Source organism: Marmota monax, unplaced genomic scaffold (assembly GCF_021218885.2).
Source record: "Marmota monax isolate L192 unplaced genomic scaffold, Marmota_monax_Labrador192_F-V1.1 WCK01_AAM20220418_F8-fsc00086, whole genome shotgun sequence".
Taxonomy (NCBI): domain Eukaryota; kingdom Metazoa; phylum Chordata; class Mammalia; order Rodentia; family Sciuridae; genus Marmota; species Marmota monax.
Window position 1 is genome coordinate 5,897,482 of NW_026693086.1, and position 25,122 is coordinate 5,922,603.

Genomic DNA, 25,122 nt, shown 5'->3' on the forward strand with positions numbered 1-25,122 from the left:
GTTGGATCAATGCCTCCCTATAGCCCATAAAATAAGGGTTAAATTATTTAGCATGACATTTACAGGCCCTGCCTTTTCATAGGTCTTGTGATCCTTTGCATTTTAGATGTATTGAATCACTTGTGGTCTTCTTTTCTTTCTTTTTCTTCCTCCAGGTATTGGATCCAGGACCCAGGACTGAGTTTATGCTAAGTGTGTGTTCCACCATTGAGTTATAGCCACAGCTCTGTAATTTTCATATCTTCTTATTCCTGTGTCATGTGGACCCTAGTCCTGCTTGCCTGCATCCACACATACACATATGCGCACTCCTTCCTACACAAAGTCTTTCCTGACACCCCCAGCAAAAACTAGTTGCCCTTTTTGTGCTCCTTTAGCATCCTCTGGAAAATATGTTTGTAACAGCATCAATAAAGTCATTTGACTAGCTGCACACTGTGGCACTTGCTTATAATTCCAGCAACTTGAACTGCTTTCACAAGTTTGAAGCCAGTCTGGGCAAGTTAGTGAAACCCTGTCTCAAAATAAAGAGAAAAGAGCCACATTATGGTATTATTCCATCTGTATGTGTAAAATCCAGAATAGGCAAATCTGTACAAAGTAGATAAGTGGTAACCAAGGACAACAGAATAGAGTGTGACTACAGATGAGTACTGGATTTCTTTTTTCTTTTCTCTTTATTTATTAATTTTGGTACTGGGGATTGAACCAATGGGAATTCAGCTACTGAGCCACATCCCCAGTCCTTTTTATGTTTTATTTTGACACAGGGTCTCACCAAGTTGCTGAGACTGACCTCAAACTTGCGATCCTCCTGCTTCTACCTCCTGAGTTACTGGGATTATAGGCATGTGCCACCAGGCCTGGCTGGATTTCTTTTTGGGGTAATGAAAGTATTCTAGAATTAAAGAGTGGTGATGATTACATAATCTTTTGACTATACTAAAAAAAAGGCTGGGGTTGTGGCTCAGTGGTAGAGCGTTTGCCTAGTATGTGTGAGGCTCTGGGTTCAATCCTCCACATATAAATAAATAATATAAAGGTCCATTAATAAATAAAAAAATAGTTTTTAAAAACTACTGAATTACACACTTTAAAGGGGTGAATTTTATGTTTTGGTTTATATCTCAATAAAAATAATTACGAAGGCATAATATTCTGTTCCATTAATTATTGGAAAGCAAGGAATTATAAAAACAGGCTAGTCATGAGCTCATTTCTAGAATGTGAATATTTATAAAATTACATGTGTGAAACTGTTATCTTTGTCTAGATGAAAAGAAATGGGACTCTAATTGAGAAGAAATGTGACTCTGACATTTCCTGTGATATGAATAAATCTGTCAGAAGCAATGTGTAACTCCCCACCGCTACCAACAAAAAACTGTTAGTATTCTAAGACTGGAAACTAGAGTCCTAAAAATTATTTCCATAGCAACTTTATATCCTTTCTTAAAGCATCCAGTTACCCTGATGCTTCCCCTGAATTCTAACCAACCCTTATATTCATGGCAACCCACAATGAAAATCTTTCCTCTTTAGAATTACCTTTTTTGAGCATGGTGCTGACAAGCTTCTACACTGTTGGGGAGGTGGTTATTGCCTGAGGAAAGAGTCCCAATTCTGAGAGAGGTAAACAAGGATGTCAGGGCTTATGGGTAATGGTGAGAAGAACTAGGGTGAAGTAATAGGGTAGAGTCCTTCAGCATAAACTTAAGCTAAACTTCAGGAGTTAGGTGGATTCTAGAAAAGGACAAAGGATAATGATCTATGATTACTACATACATTGACTGGGTTTGGTTCAATAGAGTAAGGTGACATTCTTCTAGCAGATAAGCACTTTTTTTCAAGAGAAGGACCAGGGGAGAGGAGAGCTGGAAAACAGGACATCTCAGGTTTGGGCAGTAAGCCACAACTAGGCCTTAGCCTAGCCTCAGACCTCCTATTTGGGTAAACATTCTTAGGATCTATCCTTGAAAAGAGTTGGCACAAGCTAAAAATATCTCCTCTTGATAAATGATAAAGAAAAGTCCAGTATTTTTTAATTCCCTCCCTCATCCTCCTACTTTTCCAGATTAGTATCCAACAGACAGCCAGAAATGTGAGTGGCATGTTCTTATCAAAATCAGGAGGTAGATCCCAACCATAGACACCCACATACATGATAGTTGTAACTAGTTTTTTATTAAGCCAATTGGATGGGGGTTATTATAAGGAAGTTCTCATGCCCCACCGCAGTGCCCTGTGCCCCAGGGAGGAGGCTGGAGCTCAGCTGCTGCTGCAGTCAGCAAGGGTAGACATCCCAGTGCAGGCCGATGGCATCAATGACAGAACCAGCTCGGCCACTGATGAATCGAAGGACAGTGTTGGGGTGCAAGGGGACAGCATTGAAACTTGTGCCTGTGTCTTTCCCAAAAGGCAGGTAGCGGCCCTTGTCTGTCACAAAGACCAGCTTCCTCAGATAGTTCTTGTATTTGCCAGACACCTGAATCACTGATTCACCAGGGTGCAAAAAGATCTCCTCCAGGTCTCCTGATTTGCCACCCACATAGTCACTCCACACCTTGCCATAGCGCACCTGGAGACTGGGGACAAGTGGAGAAGGAAGGGAGTCATTGAATAAGGTTATCACAACTCAGGACCTCTGGGCCTACATGCTGAGACCTTCAAACTGGTGACATGACATTTTTAGTCCCATGGAATGTAAACCACATGAGCCCTAGAAGATCACACAGGGAATTTCAACTCTTCATTTTGCCAACAAACAGCCTCAGAGAGAAAAGAAGTTGCCCAGAATCACCCAGTCAACAGTGTTAGAACTTGAATTTGGAGTCCAGGGTTCTACTGTGTCCCCACCTCCCACCCCCCACCCCCCGTTTGAAACAGGCAAAATAATTTCCAAACATTTGAAAATCACCTGGATCAGAAGGAAACACATTTTGGCTCTGCATATCATAGTTTTCCAACTCTATGAAAGAAATGTGGCTATCTCAGGAGGGAAACAAAGCAAAGATGGAGGATGCCTGATAGGAATATTGCAAAGGAGCCCCCTCAGATGGGGGGTAGAAAACTTCCAGGCCCCTGAGACTTCATGGTTATATGATTTGCCAAGGTCACATGTGTTGTGGGAATTAAGGAGTTATGACAGGTCTAGAATCCCTGTCCTCTAACAACTTTCACCATATCATGTTTTACCTCTGACTTATTGATTGAAACAGAAGTGATCCAAAGCTAATGAGAACTTGCCAATTTGATAAGATCCTAGAGAGTCCCCAAACCACAGAAAATCAAAGAATCTTACCCTACAATGTAGTATCGACTGACACGGACACGAAGGGCAGTGATGGGGCCATCCAGCTGGTTGCCAGAATGGGAGAACCGCTGTCCTCCACCACCTCCATACTCTCCATTGTAGGAGGAGGACCTAGCCTGAACTGGAGAGAAGAGAGGAGTTGGAGCGAGAAATCCCCAGGGAACTCAGCTGCTCCCCACCACCCCTGTTCCTCCCACGACTCTGTGCCCACCACCGAGCCAACAGCAGTTCAGGGGCTGCCTTCCCATGATCCCATTCCCAGGCTTGTGGTGTCACACTTACTGGCATTGGCAGAGGCTGAGGCACAAAGAAGGGCTAGGATAGCAATCGTCAACATTCTGGGGCTGGAGTGGGAAGAAAGGAAAAATGAGGCTGTATCCTTTTCCCATTGGACTTCATTTACCCAGGCATCCCTGGTCTCCAGTTTAGACTTGGATTTTTCAGAACTTCAACTCAGATCTTGCCGGCTCAGTCTTGAACCTAAAGAGGACTGTTCATCTATGGTCTTGTTCCTTCCTTCCAAACAGTACCTTCTGGGTTTCCCTGGTCTGCCTATAGCCAGTCCTCTTTCTCCCTTCCAAACCAAAAGATCAGTTCTGACTCTGTCCAGATTTTAAGCTGTGTCAAGCCCCATTCCATCTTGGCACAAAGCAGTGTTCTAAAGAGGAAGTAGAGTACATCTCCAAAGCATAGAGAGGGGTGAGTTTACCAAATAAGAAGCTGAGCAAGCCTAACTGCACTTGGTCAGTTAGTAGATTAGCCTGGTTTATGGAGCATCTGGGGCATGGTTAAATCTCTAGCTTTACCATGGTCTCAAATCAGAAGGAAAGGAATATTTTAGAGGTGCCTCTGTCACCTGGGCTGAAGTGGTAGTAGAAGAGATTGTGCTGGTACCAGCATCTGAGCAGTTTTGGTGAAACTGAGAGAGACTTAGAAATTACAGAAAGAATTGTGATGAGCTCAAGATGTTAGATCCCAGGTACCTGGTCTACTTGTCATAATCCTTTCTCCAATAACACAAACCTGACCGTTTTCATTTCTCTGAGCATCACAAGTGTCCCCATTCCTTCAGTTGAAATCAGGCATCTTTGCACCTCATGTAGATCAGATTCAGGTGCCCCACTTAACTGACATTCAAATGCCCCCGTCACTCAATCCAGGCATCCTCTTATCCAGCTTAGATTTGAAAAACTCCCAACTCAGATCCAAGCATCCTGTCACCCCTCACCTGGCGGTTTCAGATGCAAAATAATCCCCCAGAAACTTTCAGACCATTTATACCAGGTCCAAGCCCTTCCCTTGCTCCTTATCGTGTGAACCTCACCTCCTGAACAAACATGATCAGCCTCTTAGGATCAGGTGTCGGGCAGGGTCTGGAACATCTTATCCTGCCCTTCCCCCAAGGGTTACAGGTGGCAAGGTGGGGTCCACTCTGGGCCAAGTGCCAAATCTCTGAGGGGCAAGATAAACTTCAGAAATGTCACCAAAAGGCCAGAAACTTTGAGTTACTGCAAAGTAGCTAGTCACCTCTGGGGTGTAATTTAAGGAGCTCTGTGGAAGGTTCTCTCTCCCCAAAAGGTTTGAGAGGCTCTCACCTGAAATCTGCCCTTTGTCAGGATAACCATTGCCCTCTCTGGGCATTTGAAATGTACATTCTCCCAAAAGGAAAATGCACTCCCGGTACCTTATACTGAACAGTGAATACTATTTGCCTGACAATTTTCTCTCTTCCTTCTGTTATTTTATTACAATAAATTCAAACATGGTAAAGTTCAAGGAATTACATAATGAACACCCATATGACCACCATATGGATTAATATTTTGAGTTAGTTGCTTTTTTAAAAAATATTTATTTAGTTGTAGATGAACACAAAGTATCTTTATTTATTTTTATGTGGTACTGAGGATCCAATCCAGTGCCTCACACATGCAAGGCAAGCACTCTACCACTGAGCTACCATTAGTTGCTTTTTTCCTTGTTCACTCATCTATTCATCCTCCATCTATCTGAGAAAGGTCATTTGGGGCTGGAGGTGGACCTTGAACCCCTCTCTAAGACACAGTCAATCTAGTGGGCAAATGGGACCCTGAGGAACCAAGGGTATGCAGGTCTTCCTCTGTGGGTAGTTCTGCACTTTGGACTCTCAGCATTCCTGGACACCAAGGCTATATAGCCCAAACAAGATAATTGCTACCTTTTTTAGGCCTGAAATAGACCCAAGAACAATATCAGATTTCTTCTCTTTTTAGGCCTTCTGTTATAGAACTGAGTTCTCTAGACCTAAAATCCCCAGAACCAACCCCTAGTGCCTGACCCCTCTAGGGCTAATCCTCTGACTCCTGAGAGTCAGCAGGGTCTTCCAAGTGGAGAGAAGGATGGAGCCCGGGTGAGGGGTTGGAGGGGGTTAGAATATACCCACAGCCCTCTTTATTTATGTATTTGATTTTTCCCCTATTACCAGAGTTCAAACCCAGGCCCTCATGCATGCTAGGCAAGTACCCTACCTCTGATAAAGAACACCCCAAACCCATTTTTTATTTTATTTTTTGACAGCGTCTGGCTAAGTTGCTGAATAACTGGCTCACTGAGTTGCCAAGGCTGGCCTTGAACTTGCAATCCTCCTGCCTCAGCCTCCCAAGTTGCTGGAATTCCAGGCTAGTGCCACTGCACCCAGCTTGTGTCAGTACTTAATCACAGGGGTGGGCATTCAGCACACCTCACCCATCCCTTACAGGCTGACCATCTGGGGCTGAGGAGTTGTCCACTTAGCAAAGGAAGACCTGCCCGAGGAGCCGGAATTAGGGTGGGGCTCCTAATGGCGAGATTCCTGGAGTAAAGTTGTTTCATGTCTCTTCCTGTCTCCTTTTCTCCAGGTTGAAGATAAGCATATCCTGATATCTTAACTTTTTCCTCATTCCAATTGTTTTATTTTGTTGTCCCTTACTCTTTCAATTTGCCTTTGTGCCTAAACCTTTGTTACTCATTTTGTAAAGCTATATATAGTTTCTTTACATTTTGAGTTTAAGTGCTGAGGTGGAATGAATCTACACCTTGTTTGTACAAGTAAACAGCTACCATCTGCTGGACACAACCATAAGGCATAAACTGATAAATAAATGAATCATGCTAATAAGAATGTCCACCTGTGAATTCATCAAATTAATCAGAAGCACGTGGATACATGGGCCTATGACACTCATATCAGAAAAACCAGACCCAAAAGCTTATCCAACACACCAGACCATGACAGCACTTTGACCCCCCATCACCTGGTCACTTGTCACAAGCCTGGCCCAGGAAAATTGCCACATCAACAAACCTCCAAATCTTGGTCCTCAGGCTTTAGCAGAGTATGGTTTCTCCTTCCCTTGACAACCACACAAGTCCCACTGCAAGTTGCCACCTCAAGCATACACTGAAACTGCCATCCACCCCTCCATCCAAACCTTGGCCTAGAATAAGTTCCTGTGCTTTGACAGCTCTATGCTCTGAACAAGTTCTTTGGCTGGTTAGTAATTTTATCTGACCACCTACCACCTCTTTGCATTCATATCTACTCTATGCCTTTGTTCTCAGTTCAGCCTTCAGAACCCCTGTGGCTGCCTTAGTCCTTTCTTAGCCTTTCTGTAGTGTGTGTGTGTGTGTGTGTGTGTGTGTGTGTGTAAAACCATGATCCACAGTAAACTTTTCCTCCTCTAGTTTGTTCTTGTTGAGTAGTCTAGTCATTGTGATACAAAACTGTGTGACTTAAATGTTATAGATATTAGAAATTAAGATTGGAATAAAAGAACCTGTGATTGTCTGATTTATGACTACCAGGTGACCCACAAGTGTTCAGTGAACTGCCACTGATAAAAGTGGTGTGGCCTGTGAATTTATTGTTATTTAATAAATTCTGACATTGTGGAAAGACACAAACATGTTTGGTCTATGTTAATGACATAGTACACTCACAACACCCTTTATGTCCTGATCTTTACCAGCATCTCCTGCTCTTGAGGGTTTTATTTCCCTCCCTCCCTCCCTCCCTTCCTTCCTTCCTTCCTTCCTTCCTTCCTTCCTTCCTTCCTTCCTTCCTTCCTTCCTCAGCACTGGGGATTAAACCCATGCTAGGCAAGCGTTCTATCACGAAGCTACAAACCCAGCCCTTTTTTGCCATAATTTTATATTGTGACAGGGTCTCCCTAAATTGCCCAGACTGGCCTTGAACTTGTCATTCTCCTGCTTAGGAGTTTAGCTGGGATTGCAGGTGTGCCACCACACCTGGCTAGGTTTTTTCCTTTATATTTCTTCTCTCCACGCCTTTCCCCTGTCTCTCATCCTTGCCTCTGTGTCTCTCCCAGGTCCTCCCTGTAGCTCTTTCCTCTCTCTAACTGCCCTCTGTCTCTCCTTATTAGGGGCACACCACACAGTCTGTAAGCAAACTCAGGAAAGTCCAAATGGCATCCCAGAGAGGTGTGAGGTGAGCACCTCAGGAGAATGCCCTCATGTTTCCCAGCATGACAGACCCAGACCCTAAGTCTTCACAGCTCCTTTTCTAAGTGCAAAAAATGTTCCTCCAGTGAAGGGATCTCAGCCCCTGTCCATTCCAGAAAACAGGAAGGCCACCGTATAGCTACTGTGGGTACCTCCAGAGTCTGCTCTTGTCATGGGAGAAGAGATGTCTCCAAAGAAGGGTCCAAAGGAATTGCCAGAGAGATGGGGAAACTTGACTTAGGAGTAGGGGGTTCTTGGCTTACATGATGGAAAAGAATTTCAGTGTGTGCTTGTTAGAGGCATAGATAGAGGTTTATTAAATAAAGAAGATTAACACATTCAAGGGAGAATGGGAGGTGACCTTACAGAGAGACAGCTTTGGGAGTAAAGCAAGGAATACACACTTAAGGAAGAATGTGGGCCATCTTGAGAATGAGAGATGTGGTTTGGGGGGTTTACTGTTTCCTTTTTTTGTAGATAAATAAATATATATTTATTCATATGCATTCTTTCTTTTTTGGGGGGTATCAGGGATTGAATTCAGGGGCACTCGACCACTGAGCCACATCCCCAGCCCTATTTTGTATTGTTTTTAGAGTCAGAGTCTCACTGAGTTGCTTAGCACCTCACTTTTGCTGAGGCTGGCTTTGAACTCTCAATCTTCTTTCTTACCTCAGTCTCCCAAGCCGCTAGGATTACAGGTGTGCACAACTGTGCCTGGCTCATACACAGTCTTTTTTTTAAATTTTAAGTATATATTATTTTAGTTGCAAATGGACACAATACCTTTATTTCATTTATTTTGTTATGTGGTGCTGAGGATTGAACCCAGTGCTTCATAATTGCATGGCAAGCTCTCTGCCACTGAGCCACAATACATGGATATATTACTTCAAAGTGGGAGTAGTGAGAAAGCAGGATTTTTAAATGTTTAATATATAGAGATATATATGTATGTATATTATTAATTAGTTCATTATAGATATACATATTTTTTTATTTATTTTTTATTAGTTGTTCAAAACATTACAAAGCTCTTGACATATCATATTTCATACATTTAATTCAAGTGGATTATGAACTCCCATTTTTACCCTGTATACAGATTGCAGAATCACATCGGTTACACATCCACGTATTTACATACTGCCATACTAGTGTCTGTTGTATTCTGCTGCCCTTCCTATCCTCTACTATCCCCCCTCCCCTACATAATATTTTTATTAGAGCTTTATAGTTATACTTAGTAGTTGGATTCATCCCAACAAACTCATAAATGCATGGAATTCAATTTCAGTTCATGATCCCACCCTGTTCCTCCCCGTCCTGGCTCTTTTAAAGGAAACTTGGTAGGGGGGTGGGTAGGGCAAGGTAATGGAGGAATGATGTAAGTCTGGTGATTTCAAGATGGTTTCTGGTGGTCTGATCAGTGTCAGGATCCTTAGGCTGGCATGGTCTTTCTTATCCAATCAATAGGTAGCACTGGAAAGTCTCCTAAATAATAGGTTTCTCAAACTATAACCCCCCCACACACACACACTTAATCTATTTATTGGGAGTTCATTAACAGTGCAAAGGTAGATTTACAAATTCCCTAGAAATTTGGGAGTGACATTCCTGAAAGAAAGACTGGCTTAGGGGATGATAGGTCTGGATAAGTATGCAGAACTACTAGATTAAAATCTTATTTCCTTATCCTTCCTTTGTGTCTCCTATTTCTTGTTCTTTCTACCTACTTCACTCTGATGCAGTATCTGAAGAGCCAGAAGTCAGGAGCACCAGGCTTCTACTTCATCAATAAATAGGCCTTAATTTAATATATGTGCCAACCAGGACTTACCCATCCCCTAAAATCTAGATGAAATTGTCTTAAACCTCATCCACCCCCAGGCCTACAGGCAATGAAAATCCAAAGCCCTTCAAAACTTTCTGCTTCTACAGGGCAACTAATAACTGGTATTCTCTTGTCTCCTCTGCATTTTTGGCAAAGAGATTCACTCGACACATGTTGAACTCTGTTTTGGAGACCCTTCTATTAGATGCTGTAGATCTATGTAGATGAGCAAGAGAGCCAACAGTCTACCTCAAAGAGCTTTCACTCCAGAGGGAGAAGAATTGGATAAATTGACAAAAAAGTTTCTACTTAATATGTCAGGGAGCAGTGAGGATTATGACATAAATAGAGTGAGAACATGAAAGGAGATGGGGAAGCTGCTCTTGAAGTTGGGAGGTTTCTTGTTTAACATTTGGAAGAGACCAGATTAAAGTGGTGGAGAGAAATATAGGTATTTGGGTGAACAGTGGGCCAGGCAGAGGGAACACCAAGTTCCAAAGCTCTGAGTGGCAAGTGTGTGTGTGATGAATTTGGAAACAGCAGGGAAGGCAGGGTGGCTGGTGGTAGTCAAGGGAAACCAACAGGAGATGACACATGGCTAGCCACCAGTGGGCAGATGGTACAGGGCCTGGGAGACCAAGGTCAAGAGTTTGACTGGCATTCTGAAAGTGAGGAAAGTTACAGAAGGGAATGGTTTTGAGCAGGGGAGTACATGAACATATTTATATGTTAGAATTGCTCTCTGGATTTGTTTTTTATTTTGGTGGTACGTGGGATTGAACGCAGGGGTTCTATACTACTGAGCTACATCCCCAGCCCTTTTGATTTTTTCATATTGAGACAGAATTTCACTAAGTTGCTGAGGCTGGCCTTGAACTTGAGATCTTCTTTGGAGTCACTGGGATTTTAGGCATGTGCCCCCTTGCCCAGCTACTCTGTATTTTGATAAGATACAAAATGGACTTGGGTAAGGGTAAGAGTGGAAATTGGGGGCCACAGCAAGAATATGTGAATATTCCCTCATTTCACTGGATCTCTCTTTTCTCCCCTCTCAAATTGCCCAGAAAGCTACTCAGTCTCTCAGGTGAAGCAACTTTGCCTTCTCAGTGTCTTGGTGAAGGTGGGGATCTGCCTCTTCCTCCTGTCAAAAGACATAATTATAATAAATTTAGTATAAAGATCTTAACTGGATTTTTTAAAAATTGGCTTTTATTTGCAATTCTAAAATCAGGTAGTCCTTCATTTGTAAAATATTGAGTGTTTCAATGAGCTAAGCAGAGGAAGTTGGTTTTATAGACAGAAAAGGACTGAGGAAGCAGAAAGAGAGAACAAAAAAATGGGTTGGTTATTTTGAAGTTACTTTCTATGTAACAGACTGAAACTGCTCTTTTTGGGAGTTCAGCTATATTTGTCTATTCTGATTTCTTGGAAGGTCAGATAAACAACTTAGTTTTGGCTTGGTGATGTGGAACTTCAGCATGAGTTTCTACATTTTGATTTAGTTTATTGGGCCTCGTACAGGAGCTCAGTCCAAATCAATAGTCGTCTGCAAATTTTATTTAACAACCCCATAAAGAATGTTTCAAAATATCTGGTGGAGCACAATGGTACATGCCTGTAATCCCAGTTACTCAGGAAGCTGAGGCAGTAGCATCCTTAGTTCAAGGCCAGCCTGGGCACTTAGTGAGACTCTGTTGCAAAAAAAAAAAAAAAATTTAAAGAGACAGGATGTAGCTCAGTGGGAGAGCACATGCTCAATGTACAAAAGGCCCTGGGTTTGATCCCCAGTAGGATAAATAAAAAGTTTCAAAATATTTTCTGAACAAAGGAAGATATTTATCCTTTTTAAATTTTTCCTTTTCTTTCGTTCTTTTCTCTGTGTGTGTGTGTGTGTGTGTGTGTGTTGCTAGGCATTAAGTCTAGAACCTCACACATGCCAGCTGAACTATATCCCCAGCCCTGTATCCTGTTTAGAAAAACAAACAAAGAAAATGTGTTGTTGTGATGCTGGCCCGAGGATTGCACATTCAAGATCAGCCTCAGCAATTTAGTGAGACCCTGTCTTTTAAAAAGGACTGGAGATGTTGCTCAGTGCCCCTAGTAACCCACCAGTTCTCTACCTCATTTACATACTGGGCTTCTGTGCAGGGTTTCACTGGAACAAGGGGGTCTCACCACAAAAATATCTTTTTTTCCTTGAGTACTGGGGATTGAACCCAGGAGCGCCTTACAACTGAGCTACAACCCCAACTCTTTTTATTTTTTATTTTGACACAGGATCTCAATAAGGTGCTGGGGGCTGCCTTCTAACTTGCAATCCTCCTACTTCAGCCCCGCCAGTTGCTGGGATTACAAGTGATCACTATTGTGCCTGTTTTACGAAAATAAGTTTGAACATTGCTTTTCTGTTCCTCCTTGACTGCACCAATGAATAAACTGAAGTCTAACAGAAGAGACTTCACCAAGTTGCAAATGCCCCTAAACCCTGTCTTCTAAGCCCCACAGCCTAGTACCCACTGTAGCCTGCAGTTGTTCATCTTCACTCCAGATATCTAAAAGCCTTTCCTCTACCCACCTCAGGTCTGTTCAGAGGATCCCACCACCACCCCGCACCCACCTTGTCTCACAAAGGCCTCAGCTCTCATCTCTCATCTCTTCCCAACCCCCTCCCTTCCTTCCCCTGGCCTCCTGCTGTGCTTCCTACATTCTATCATGGCTCTAATTACCCTGCACTATAATTTATCTGTTTACATGGAAAACCCTAAGAACTCATTCTAAGGCAGGGACCAAGTCTGATGTACCTCTGAATACCCCACCCCTAGCATCACACCCGAAACTGAATAGGCATACCATATAAATGATTGTCGAATGAATAAACAAGACAGATCTTTGACCTAGGCTTCACCGAGATGTCTACTAAATTTCCTCCTTGGCTCTTCCCCACAACTATGTCTATCTTCTTGCAGGGTTTGTTTCTTATTTTTAATTCTTTCTTCTGTATTGGGAAAAATACTGGACATAAAGTCACAATTCTGGATAGAAGTCATCAATCTTCTTAGCTATGTGAACCTAGAAAAGTCACTTTATTCTCCGGAGCCTATATTTCTGCATTTGTAAAATGAGATGGAAAAATTAATTCTACCTCTCTTAAAGGGTAAGATTCAGATGGGCACAGTGGTGCATACCCGTAATCCCAGGAGCTCAGGAGGCTCAGGCAGGAGGACTGTAATATTGAGCTGGTAATTTAGTGAGACCCTCTCTCAAAAATGAAAAATAAAAATGGCTGGGAATGTAACGCAGTGATAGAGCATCACTGGGTTCAATCTCTCCTTAAAAAAGAAAGGAAGTTTCAAATGCAAGTTCTCTAAATAAAAAGACTCTTTGTTCAAAACTGTTGGGTTATGACACCCCTAGGGCATCTTGGTGGCTATAGCAGTACTAGAGTGATTCCAGAGACCAGACTAAGGCCAGGTAAATAAGTATAAATCATTAATCATTTTTAAAGTCAAAAACCTATGACAGGGACTGGGGTTGTGGCTCGGCGTAGAGCACTTGCCTAGTACCTGCGAGGCCCTGGGTTTGATCCTCAGCACCACATAAAAATAAACAAATAAAATAAAGATATTGGATCCAACTACAACTAAAAAATAAATAAATAAATCTTAAAAAAAAAAAAACTATAACAATGTGGTAACAAGAATTCACGACAGAACCAGCTGTGGTGGTGCACACTTGGCTCTCAGAAACTAGAGAGGCTGAGGAAGGAGGATTGCACGTTTGAGGCCAAACTGAGCTATTTATTTATTTATACCAAGGATTGAACCCAGGTACACTTAACCACTGGGCCACACCCCAAGGCCCCTTGCTCCCTCTATTTTATTTATTTATTTATTTATTTATTTTTTGAGACAGAGTCCTGCTAAATTGCTAAGGCTGGCTTTGAACTCGAAATCCTCCTGCCTCAGCCTCTGGAACCACTAGGATTACAGGCATGGGCCACTACAGTTGGCTCAACCTGAGCAATTTAGCAAGACCCTGTCTCAAAAAATAAAAAGGACTGGGATATAGTTCAGTGGTAGAGTGTCTCTGGATTCAATCCTCTGTATTGAAAAAAAAATATCATGAACAGAATGTCTCATGAAAAGACATGGATTTAGAGTTCGGCTGTGGCCCTTCCCCACTGTGTAACCTACTACACTTCAGTTTCTTCATCTGTAAACTGGAGGTAATAAGACCAACCAATTTTTGTCAAACCCCTGGAACAAGTGTGGCCTGAGTAAATGTTTCTTCTCTCCCTTTAGAGTTCACAAATCATAGTACCTCAGAAAAAGTTCTCTTGCTCATCCACCACTAGCTATATTTTGTGGTCTAGTTTGACTTCAGATGATAGAGATCAAATAATAGAGAACTGCAAAATAATTTTACGTAAGTTAGTGTAGACAACTTAAGTTAAAATTATTTGTGAACCAACCTGTCTTTAATTTCCTTTTTAAAATTGAGATGCAATTTGTATGATAGCTTTTTTTAAAAGAAAACCTCTGTGATTCTTTTTTTTTTTTTTGTACCAGAGATTGAACCAGAGGCACTTAGCCACTGAGCCACATCCCCAGCCCTTTTTGTATTTTATTTAGAGACAGGGTCTCACTGAGTTGCTTAGGGCCTTGCTAAGTTGCTGAGGCTTTGAACTGATGATCCTCTTGCTCCAGGCTCTCAGGCCGCTGGGATGCACTCACGGTACCTGGCAAATCTCTGTGATTTTGCTTTCACAGTCTCGTCATCTCTTACTGAATTGCTTGATAACTGAAATTCCTATTTTTCCTTTGAGTTTATTTCCCCTTTGTTCACTTATATTATGTGACAATATAATATCCTAATTAGAATCAGCCACATCTAGTGCTCAACTATGCTAAATAAGCTGCTGTCAAAGCGGGACTGAGGTGAAGTCCTTCCACTAGGATGTACTTATTCTTGCTTTGTGTCAGGGAGAATTTATCTAAAAATATGAGCTGATTTGGTTTCCTTTATATATCACACAAAATTTAAGTAGTCTGTATTATTCTGTTCTCTGTTGCTGAAACAAAATACCTGAAGCTAGATAATTTGTAAAGAAAAGATGTTTAGGTGGGAGTTCATAACCCACTTGAATCAAAGTGTGGAATATGATATGTCAAGAAATTTGTAATGTTTTGAACAACCCACAATAAAAAATTAAAAAAAAAAGAAAAGAAAAGATGTTTATTTAGCTCACAATTTTAGAGGCTAAGAGTCTATCCGTCAGCATCTGGTGAAGGGCCTCTTGTCTATATCACATCGTGATAGGAAGATGTGTGAGAGGAAGAGAGCAGTCACATGGTGAGATAGAAAGCCAGGGACATTCAAGGGATGCGTTAACTTTTTGTTTCTTGTGGGTTTTTCTGGGGTGGGAGCCTCACTCTTTTTACAATCCACTCTCATGGGAACTAACTGGGGTTCCTAAGGGTATGCCCCAAATGACCTAATCAACTTCCTCTAGGCCCCACCTCCTTAAAGTTCCACCACCTCACAACATTACTCTCCTGGGCACCAAGCTTCAAGCATAAGAAACTTTGAGGGACACACTCAACCTATATCCAAACCACAGCCAGTCATGGCTATAATGTGTGATATATTATGCACATGCCTTAAGACAGAAGCGGTATGTGTTCTGGTTAAGGCACAGACTCTGAGCCAGACTGTGTTAGAATCCAGAATCCAGAAACTATGTGCCTTGGCCAAGTTATTTTACTTCTTTTTTTTTTTTTTGATATTTATTTATTTATTTATTAGTTTTCGGCGGACACAACATCTTTGTTTGTATGTGGTGCTAAGGATCGAACCCGGGCCGCACGCATGCTAGGCGAGCACGCTACTGCTTGAACCACATCCCCAGCCCTATTTTACTTCTTTGGGCTTCTGTTTTCTCATCTTAAAAAAAAAATGACAAGCATTTTAGCTTTGCTGTGATAATTTTTCTTTCTGGTTGTTTTATTTTATTTATTTATTTATTTGGTATTGGGAATTGAACCCAGGGGCACTTTACCACTGATCTACATCTCCAGCCTTTTTCATTTTTTGTTGTTGTTGTTGTTGTTATTTTGAGACAAAGTCTTTATAAGTTGCTTAGGACTTCATGAATTTGCTGAGGCTGGCCTTGAATTTTCCATCCTCCTGCCTCGGCCTCAAGAGTCACTGGGATTTCTGCCATGCATCACCACACCTGGCCATTGTTGAGAGAATTAAATGATAAACATGAGTGAAGCTCTAAAACACTACCTGGTGCCCAGCTAGTGTGAAGGAAGTGTTTCTATGTGACCTGAGTCACAAGATGAACAATATTTTAGCCTTATGCTATAAGGAGTGCTTCTATCCTTAGAAATAAGAAAAATCATAAAATTCCTAATTACCCCTCATGTTTTAGCTATAAACTTAATGCTGTATTTCTAGAATTCTATATATATGCTGTGACATTGTTATTTCCCTTCCCAAATGAATACACTGCAGACAAACTAAAGTCCTGTGTGTGTCCAGCAGAAACCAAAGTCACTTGATTTCAGCATCCACGGTGCTTCTGAACTCTGTTCCTATTGTACCTAGTTTATGAGATCTCCATCTTTTCTCTAGTATCATCACTTTTTCATATCCACTCTTTTTATGAAAGAATAGTGACAAAAGGCTCCACTAACCACAGGACACTATTAAACAGGCAAAGACAGCCTGAACTTAACGTGATCCAAAGCACTTACTGAGTGCACTTGGAACATGGAAATGGAGTCCACGTTGCCCTCTCAGAGCCAACAGAAACACTTCTTCACAGCGCACTGAGAGTACAATAGAGGCACGTCCACATACAGTCAAGCATAGAGTGGGGAACACAACCCTACCTGTGGCCGGGCAAGTGTGGCCACCAATGCCAGAAGAGCAGAGTGAAAGGATTTCAACCTTTGATAGCAGAATTTGTACTGACTATGTACGAAATTTTTATGATTTTCTACAGTCTTGACATCCATATTGAATATAAATTTAACTTTCTCATTCCAGAAACAGAACCTAGTACCCTTGACACAATATCCAGTTCTCCACCTCCTCTAGTTCCTCAGAGTTGTCAGTCCAAATATCTGCCTTTTATACAGGCATCCTAGTGAACTTTTGGCAGTTTTGAAAGTTTGGGAGGCACTGCAATAAATGACTAAAGCAGCTGCTGCGGTGGTGCACACCTGTAATTCCAGTGGTTCAGGAGGCTGAGGCAGGAGAATCGCAAATTCAAACCCAGTCTCAGCAACTTAGCATGGCCCTAAGCAACTCAGTGAGACCCTAAATAAAATCCAAAATAGAGCTGGGGATGTGGCTCAGTGCTTGGATGTTTGCCTAACATTCTACTGGAAGAAAAAAAAAGTATTATAGAGTTTGGGGAAGGTGGGGAGTCAGAAATGGATTCCCGGGTGTGGACTCCAGGAAAAATAATTATCAATAAGATAAGCAGATGGAGTGGAAGAAAGGGAGGCTCCGAGCCTCAGGAATTGATGGCCAAATGTAGAACAAGCCTGAATGGTAAGAATGTGGGTGCCCTAGAGTGGAGGCACAGAACCTTTTATGGTCTTTCAGAGATGACAAGCAATTCTGGATTTATGGTGCAAGAAAAGTAAGTGTTGAGTGCCTATTTTGTGAGGTGGTTTATGTAAATGATCTAATTTAATATGAGGATTAGTGAAAAATAGAAAGTTTGACCCAAATTAAGCAGGTTCCCAAGAGTCTCACAACTATAGAGCAGAGAGGCTCAGATGTAATCCCAGGGCAAACTGGCTGCAAACCCCAGACTCTTCCCACCCCAGATTTCCCCCAAAGAGGAGATACTTTCTTTCACATTCTCATTGTTTTTATCAGCTCTCAAGTTTGGCATCTTGACAGCCAAATAGATGACAGATCTGGCAGGCCTTGAGTGGTGACAAAACTCTGCTGAGCTCAGCTCTATTCCTTGCTGGCAGCAAGATGACTCTGAGTGAGGGACTCTTAGCTGAGTTAGTCTCAACTGCAGAGAGGGAAAGAGCAAAGGGAAGAACAACAGGAAGCACCTGGACTCTCTTGTTGTAGATTTGAATGTTTCATATGATTGGCAGCTTGATAAGTGATTGATTCAGCAGAGGGAGGACTTTGGAGATGGTCAGATCTGGGTTTAGTGTGTACTTCAGCACTTGCTAGTTGTGTGACTTTGGATGTCATTTACCAACTTTTTCAGTTTGCCCAAGATTATAGAGAGTTTGGTGCTAACACTAGAATCGTGCTAGGCAAGATGGGATAGTTGGTTAACCCCGACAGACCACATACTCCCTGTAAGCCTCAGTATGTAAGTATGAAGTCTGGCTGTCTACTTACTGCTTGCTTGCATTTAACTTGGGCCTGCTCTCAGGGCTTCTTCCTACCTGGAACATAAGGGCTGGAGCACCACTGAATTCTGTCTGGAAGGAAGCAGGCTCAGGGTTGGCCACATGCTACTTTGTCTGCTGAAGCTAAACTTCTGAAGTGAAAAGCAACCCCCCCCCACCCCATACTAGGGATTGAACCCAGAGGTGCTTAACCAGCCCCCAGTCCCCTTTTTAGCTTTCAAAACAGGATCTCACTAAGTTGTTTAGGGCCTCACTAAGTTGCTGAGGCTGGCTTTGAACTTGAGATCCATTTGCCTCAGCCTTCTGAGCTGCTGGGATGGATTATAGGTAGACACCACAAAGCAACTTTTCAACAATATTCTGTTTGGAGACCTTGGGTTTTGTTCATATTGTGATTTGAACCACAAATCATGAATCTCTCCCTTTGAATCTGTCTCCTACCGTGCTTGACTTTTGCTTTTGTCACCAAGTGAACTTGGCAAGGCTCAAGCACATAAAGCTCAGTAAGGAGTGTGAGATGGATGTTGGTTATGCATGGATAGAGGTGGCTTGAAAGATAAGATAGGACTCTAGTCACAGTAACATTGCACAAAAAGAGGTGTTTTGGTTTCAGCCAAGAAGGTGGCATAAGTGTGACAGGCAGAGAGCCAGACAAAGTCTCACGGAAGGATTGTTCTCCACTCCCCCACCCCATGCCTGCTGTCAATTTTCATCTCACATGAGACTGGTGGCCTCCACATTATGTCTAGTAATAATCATCAGGTTTCTGGTGTTTTTTTAAAACATGTGGAGGAGGATGGGTGGAAGCTATCATTGCTGTAGAAGGGTGCATTCTGAGTAGAAAGGAAGAAGTGGGTAAACTTAGCCATTGTAAATTTGGCCACCCACAGTTCCTCAAAAGTTAAAAATAGAGTTGCCATGTATGTGACTCACAAATTCTACTCTTAGGTATGTGCCTGAGACAAATTGAAAACATATGTCCACACAAACACTAGCACAGAAATTTTCATAACAGTATGACGTATGATGGTCAAAAAGCAGAAACAACTCCCATGTCAACCAAAGGATTAATGGATAAACAAAATGCAGTGTACCATACACTAGAATACTACGCAGCTATAAAAAGAAATGAAAATGGGAAAAAGGAATGAAGCACTAGTATATACTACAGTATAAATGAGCCTTAAAAACCTTATGTTTGGGCTGGGGTTGTGGCTCAGTGGTAGAGTGCTTTCTTGGTGCTGAGATGTGGTGAGCCGCTTCTGCTGTTTCTGCAGACTATGGTCGCCATTACAAGATGACGCTGGCTCCACTGTGGTCTGTGACAAACAACTTCTTATCTGGGAAAGTTGGCACATGATTTTTCACCACCCTGTGAGAAAGCTCCACGCGGCAGCTTTGCATTGGGGCTTGGGATGCTTTATTAAGGCTGGGAGGGGCATCCGAGAGAAAGAAGAAGAAATATCAAGGGCCTGAATAAACTGCTGAAAGAAGATTCCTGAGTTGCGTCTTCCTTGCGGGCAAGGGGTCGCGACAAGTGGTGCCGAAACCCGGGAACCAGAACTTTCAACAGTCAGGGGTGGTGCACCGGTTAGTCCCAGGTAAGTGGGATCCGCGACCAAAGCGGGGTTAGTCCCAATAAGTGGGATCCGCGATCAAAGCGGGGTTAGTCCCTAGTAAGTGGGATCCGCGACCAAAGCGGGGCAGCTCCTCTGTAATGAAAGAGAGAGCCTTACATTTTATTGCAGCTGCACTGTGTACTTTCGCTTTCTGTTTTTTGTGCTTCCTTTGTTGTTGTGTCATGGGTGCCGCATCTTCAAGTCCGCTTCTCCTGGCCCTAGATGGCCTGTTACGTTCCAAGGGACTGGAAGTGAAACATAGTACTTTACAGAGATTTTTACAGAAGATAGATATCGCTGCACCGTGGTTTGCATTTTCGGGCAGCCTTACTGTGCCTAGTTGGGATAAATTAGGCAAAGATCTTGACTTTGCTTCTGAGCAGGGCATATTAGAGGGTGGGGTGATACCCCTTTGGAAAATGGTCCGTGGTTGCCTTACAGATGGTAAATGCCAGGAAGCTGTGAGTGAGGGTCAAGCTATTCTCGAGCAACTGCATGAGGAAAAATCTGAAGGATCATGTAGTGAAGTGGCAGAGAGTATTAAAAGTAACAGTAGTGAGAAGGCAAAAGAGCCTGAAGATAAAAATAGGAGAAGGCTCTACCCAGACTTGACCGAATTAAAAACGCCTGAGAACACAAGCGACTCAGAGAGTTCTGAGGACCTTGATATATTGTTACAACAACTACATAAGATAAAAATGAAAAAGAAGAAAAAGGAGACACAGGGCACACAGGCCTACTGTAAGAAGGGGAAGGGAGTTAACATTGGTCAACAAAACTCTGAGGAGGAGGAGGTAGAATATCTAGAAGAAGATATGGTGCCGATTGCCCCACCTCCGTATGTGGGGGGGAGCCAAGGTTCCGGGAGATCTTTTCATGCACAAGTTTGGAGGATAGTTAATACAGATATGGGACTTGCATACCCTGTATTTCAGGACAATAACAGGGGAAGATATCATGAGCCTTTAGACTTTAAGATAATTAAAACCTTGGCAGAATCTGTCCGCACTTATGGCATAGATGCCGCTTTCACTCTCACTCAGGTGGAGGGACTTACTAGATTTTGCATGACTCCCTCAGATTGGGCTAGTCTAGTCCGCGCTTGTGTTTCCCCAGGGAAATATTAGGAGTCCAAAGTTGGCTGTTTAATGTTTCTGGCAGTACCCAAGACTCGGAGCGAGGTAGGAGGCTTAATTAAAATTTCTGCAAATAATTCACAATTATCTAATGCTACATTACCCTCCGCAGCAGTCCGTCTCCAATCTCCGTTCCTGTTTCTTTTGGCTAATGTTACATCACAGGGGATGCTTAATTGTTCTAATATTACCTGTTATTTGTCTGAGTGTTGGAATGGCTCCTGGACTACGGCAATGGTTATGAAATTTCCAACCTTTGTCCCGATCCCGGTTACTTCAGATCCAGAGTCATTTCCTATTGTTGAACTGATTAGAGCCCGTAGAGATTTTGGAATTACGGCAGCCATAGTGACAGCTGTGGCGGTATCTGCTGCTGCAGCAGTTACAGCTGGAGTAGCCATGGCCAGCCAGGTACAAACTGCTGCCACTATTAATCAGGTTATTCAACAAACATCCACCATACTTGAATCTCAAAGTAGAATTAATCAACACATTTTATCTGGGATTCTGGCTGCTAATCAAAGGATAGATCTACTTCAAGCTCAAGTTGAGGAATTGTCTGATCTAGTACATTTGGGTTGTATTGATCAACGTGCACATTTATGCATAACCTCTGTCAGATTTTATGATTCCAGAAATGCCTCCCACATCATCGGGGAGTATCCATCCGGAACCTGGTCCATGGAAGCAGAAAACATGATCCAGTCTCAACTAACCCAGATAGCTGTCTTGAACAGTACCCGTGTCGAACCAGTGACTTTGGGTCAATTCACCGATTGGATATCTTCTGCTTTTTCCTTCTTCAAAGAGTGGGTGGGAGTAGGCATTTTTGGTGCAATGTGTTGCTTCAGTGTTGTACTCTGTTTGTGGCTTCTCTGTCGCCTTAAAACTCGCCATGCACAAGAAAAGGCTATGATCATACAAGCTCTTGCAGCTTTAGAAAATGGCAACTCGCCTCAAGTCTGGCTTGCGCATCTTAAGCAGTAAACCTTTGTCATGGTCGTTACACCCCAAGTTATTATAACATTGCACTGGGATCGACATGACTTTCCTTGTTATTCTCTTAGTGTTGGAAAGCCCTTGCACTCTGCCGGTCTTACTGCCATTGCACGCAGATGGGTTTCCACACTAGTACTTTTCTATCGCCTTGAAGTCTGTGCCTTTCTTTCAGGGTGCTGTCAACTTGTTTGTCCTTATAAGCAGCCACAGTTCAGCCTCAGCTATCCCCCTTCGTCCACCATCGTCACGATACAGGATGCGAGGCAAGGCACTGCACTTGAGTGATCCTTGACGTGGACCTCAAGGAGAGCATGTCCTATTGCATGCGGGTTAGACGCGTCCACGCCCCGCCCCACGAAAAAAGGCGTCGGCTGATATGGCTTCAGATCTGGGGAAGGCGCCTCCTTAGGACTAAGTCATACTATGCAGCCACTTCTGCACAGTGGGATAGGACCTCTACTCTCGCCTGTATTGTTTTAAGAAAACAGAAAAGGGGGAACTGTGGTGAGCCGCTTCTGCTGTTTCTGCAGACTATGGTCGCCATTACAAGATGACGCTGGCTCCACTGTGGTCTGTGACAAACAACTTCTTATCTGGGAAAGTTGGCACATGATTTTTCACCACCCTGTGAGAAAGCTCCACGCGGCAGCTTTGCATTGGGGCTTGGGATGCTTTATTAAGGCTGGGAGGGGCATCCAAGAGAAAGAAGAAGAAATATCAAGGGCCTGAATAAACTGCTGAAAGAAGATTCCTGAGTTGCGTCTTCCTTGCGGGCAAGGGGTCGCGACACTGAGAATCAAACCCAGTGCCTCCCACATGCTAGGCAAACACTCTACCACTGAGTCACAACCCCAGCCCGAGTTGTAAAAGCCCAAATTCACTTTTGAAGGGTGAATTTTATGGCGAGTTATTGCCCAAGAGAATCAATAACAAAAAATTCGACCACCCCAGTCCTGCTGCATATAGAAGGTCCAGCAGTGGCATAATGTATGTCTTCAGGATCCACTTGATATCTGCTTGGCATCGGAATGAACAGAATTCAGATGAACGAGTCCTTGAGAGCCAGGTTACATAGGTTTCCCAGTTGGATCTTAGGTGACTATTGTCTATGGAGAGAGTAAAACTTCCTGAGAAATGGGGGCAGTGATGACCAGGTAGGTTGTTGATATGGTTTGGATCTGAAATGTCCTCCAAAAGCTTCTGTGGTGAAAGCATCGTCCCCTGTGCAGCAAGATTCAGAGGTGAGGCATTTAGGTAATGATCAGATTATGAGGGCTCTGACTTCATTGTCAGATTAATCCATTGATATCTGAATGGACTACTAGGGGGCGGGGGACACATTGGAAGAAGTAGGTCACTGAGGATGCACCCCAGCCTCTTCTTACCCACTTCCTGGCTGCCATGAGCCGAGCAGCTTTCTTCTGCCCTTCTGCCATAATGCCTCTCTGCCGCGGAGTCAGACAACCATGGACCGAATCCTCGAAACCACGAACCAAAATAAATCTTTCCTCCTGTAAATTGTTCTTACCAGATGTTTTGGTCACAGCGATGAAAAGCTGACTAACAGAGTTGTAAAGGGTTTTTCTTGAGAGCATCTGTCTCCACCAAAATCAGGCTAAGAGCCTGAGTATGGTCAGGCCCTTTGTGCATAGGAGTCTGGGAAGGATGCAGTAGTCCCTTGGGCCTTCTTGCTCCTGGGAACACCTCATGGACAGTTCTGCAGCAGAAGGGTGGGCTAGATGCTGGCCACTGAAAGTTTCAATCTGCAGCAGCCCTCAGTGACTCTCCAAGTGGGACAATGGCACAGAGTGTGGCCATGTGAGTAGGGTGTACCTACACATACTCAGCTCAATTGATTGCTTCTTTCTTGGGGGGCAGGTCTCGGGTCCTATTGTCTCCTGATAGGGTTCATGAGCTTCAGTTTTCAGCTTACATCTATCTGCAGAGGACTATGAAGGTGTGGGGTGGCCAGACTGGGAAGGCAGGATCCAAGCCAAAGCAAGGGAGGTTACTAGGGTCAGTCAGCCAGCCCTGCAGGCTGAATGCAAGCCAAACCTCAAGGGGTCCCAACCCCCCAAATCTCTGTTCCTCTGAAGACTACATCACTGGACCTGTGATCATCTGGACCTTCTGATTAGAGAGGACAGAGACCAGAATTGTGATCCCCAAGTTTGCAAAACACCTGTTCCCCCCAGAGAGGCTGCTCTGTTGGAAGAGCCTGCTTCCTCCCTTCCTCTGTCTGCTTACGTCAGATAGATTTGTCAAGGAAGCTTTCCTAAAAATTCTACATACACCGAAGTGGCAAATAATTAAGATATGCTGAGACCAGTAGGGGCCTGGGCTGTAGTTGTTTCTAGGGCTCAATATACTAGATTATGATTGCTTGGTTCCTTGTTTGTCTCCCCCAACCAAACTCCACAGAACCATCTCTGACTGTTCACTGTTCACTGTTGAATCCTAGTGCCTAGCATGGGGGGGGGGGGGCACCAGGGATTGAACCCAGGGGTGATTTACCCCTGAGCTACATCCCCAACTCTTTTTATTTTTTGAGATAGAGTCTCACTAAGTTGCTTAAGGCCTTGCTAAGTTGTTGAGGCTGACCTTGAACTTGTAGGCCTCCTCCTGAGTTGCTGGGATTACAGGCCTGTGCCCCTGTACCCACCTTAGATTTATAATTTGATTTGTAAGTAAAATGTTTTCAACTCAATGTAGGATTGACAGTGTATGCTTTTCCCAGCAAGTAGGGCGTCCTTAAGGCAGGGATCTATATCTGAAAGTAGCCAGTCTTCTTTCCAGAGCATAACCACTGTTACCCCCAATTGTAGCTCCAATCAGTTGGCATCATCAGGGATTCTGATACCCCAGGCACACACAAGCATAAGCATGTGCACACACAGAGATGGGAGCACACTCATCTGCACACATGCTCCAACCCATGTTGGCTCCTCTTCCTGAAAATTAGGTATCAAGCTTCACTTCCAGGGGCTGGGGTTGTGGTTCAGTGGTAGAGTGCTTGCCTAGCATGCTTGAGGCACTGAGTTCAATCCTCAGCACCACATAAATGTAAAATGAAGATATTGTGTCCACTTAAAACTAAAATATATATATTAAAAAAAAGCTTCACTTCCAGTATGATGTATCTGCTAGTGAACTTGGCATTGCTGCATTTTTTTGGAAAACCTGGCCAATTCATCCTGGTGGTTCCTGATGATTTTTCTTGGAATCAAGCCCAGAGTGGAGTCATTCCTTAGGAGATCCTGGGTGAATAGTCAAACATCACTTATTCCTGGAAGGCTTCCCTGCCGTAGCCTTTCTGCCCATCACAGAGAGAACTTTGTAGCTT

At 43.3% G+C, this 25,122-nt stretch overlaps 1 protein-coding gene across 1 annotated transcript; it reads right to left on the minus strand.

Moving 5' to 3' along the window:
• Window positions 1-2,165: 2,165 nt before the first annotated feature.
• Zg16 (zymogen granule protein 16) lies at window positions 2,166-4,448 on the minus strand. The gene is made up of 4 exons (XM_046454646.1): window positions 4,337-4,448; window positions 3,596-3,657; window positions 3,302-3,434; window positions 2,166-2,585 (listed from the first exon to the last, which is right to left on the minus strand). Exons 1-4 carry the CDS (start codon window positions 4,375-4,377, stop codon window positions 2,285-2,287), a joined length of 537 nt encoding a protein of 178 aa, XP_046310602.1. The 5' UTR covers window positions 4,378-4,448; the 3' UTR covers window positions 2,166-2,284.
• Between the last annotated feature and the right edge of the window lie 20,674 nt (window positions 4,449-25,122).

Bases quoted from the DNA above. Each gene is read 5' to 3' on its own strand.
- Zg16 (XM_046454646.1), bottom strand. From the start codon at position 4,377: ATGGGGACACTTGTGATGCTCAGAGAAATGAAAACGGTCAG. The intron at 3,658-4,336 runs GTTTGTGTTATT...TTCCCACTCCAG, and splicing joins AGAGAAATGAAAACGGTCAG to CCCCAGAATGTTGACGATTG. The intron at 2,586-3,301 runs GTAAGATTCTTT...ACTTGTCCCCAG, and splicing joins AGTCGATACTACATTGTAGG to TCTCCAGGTGCGCTATGGCA.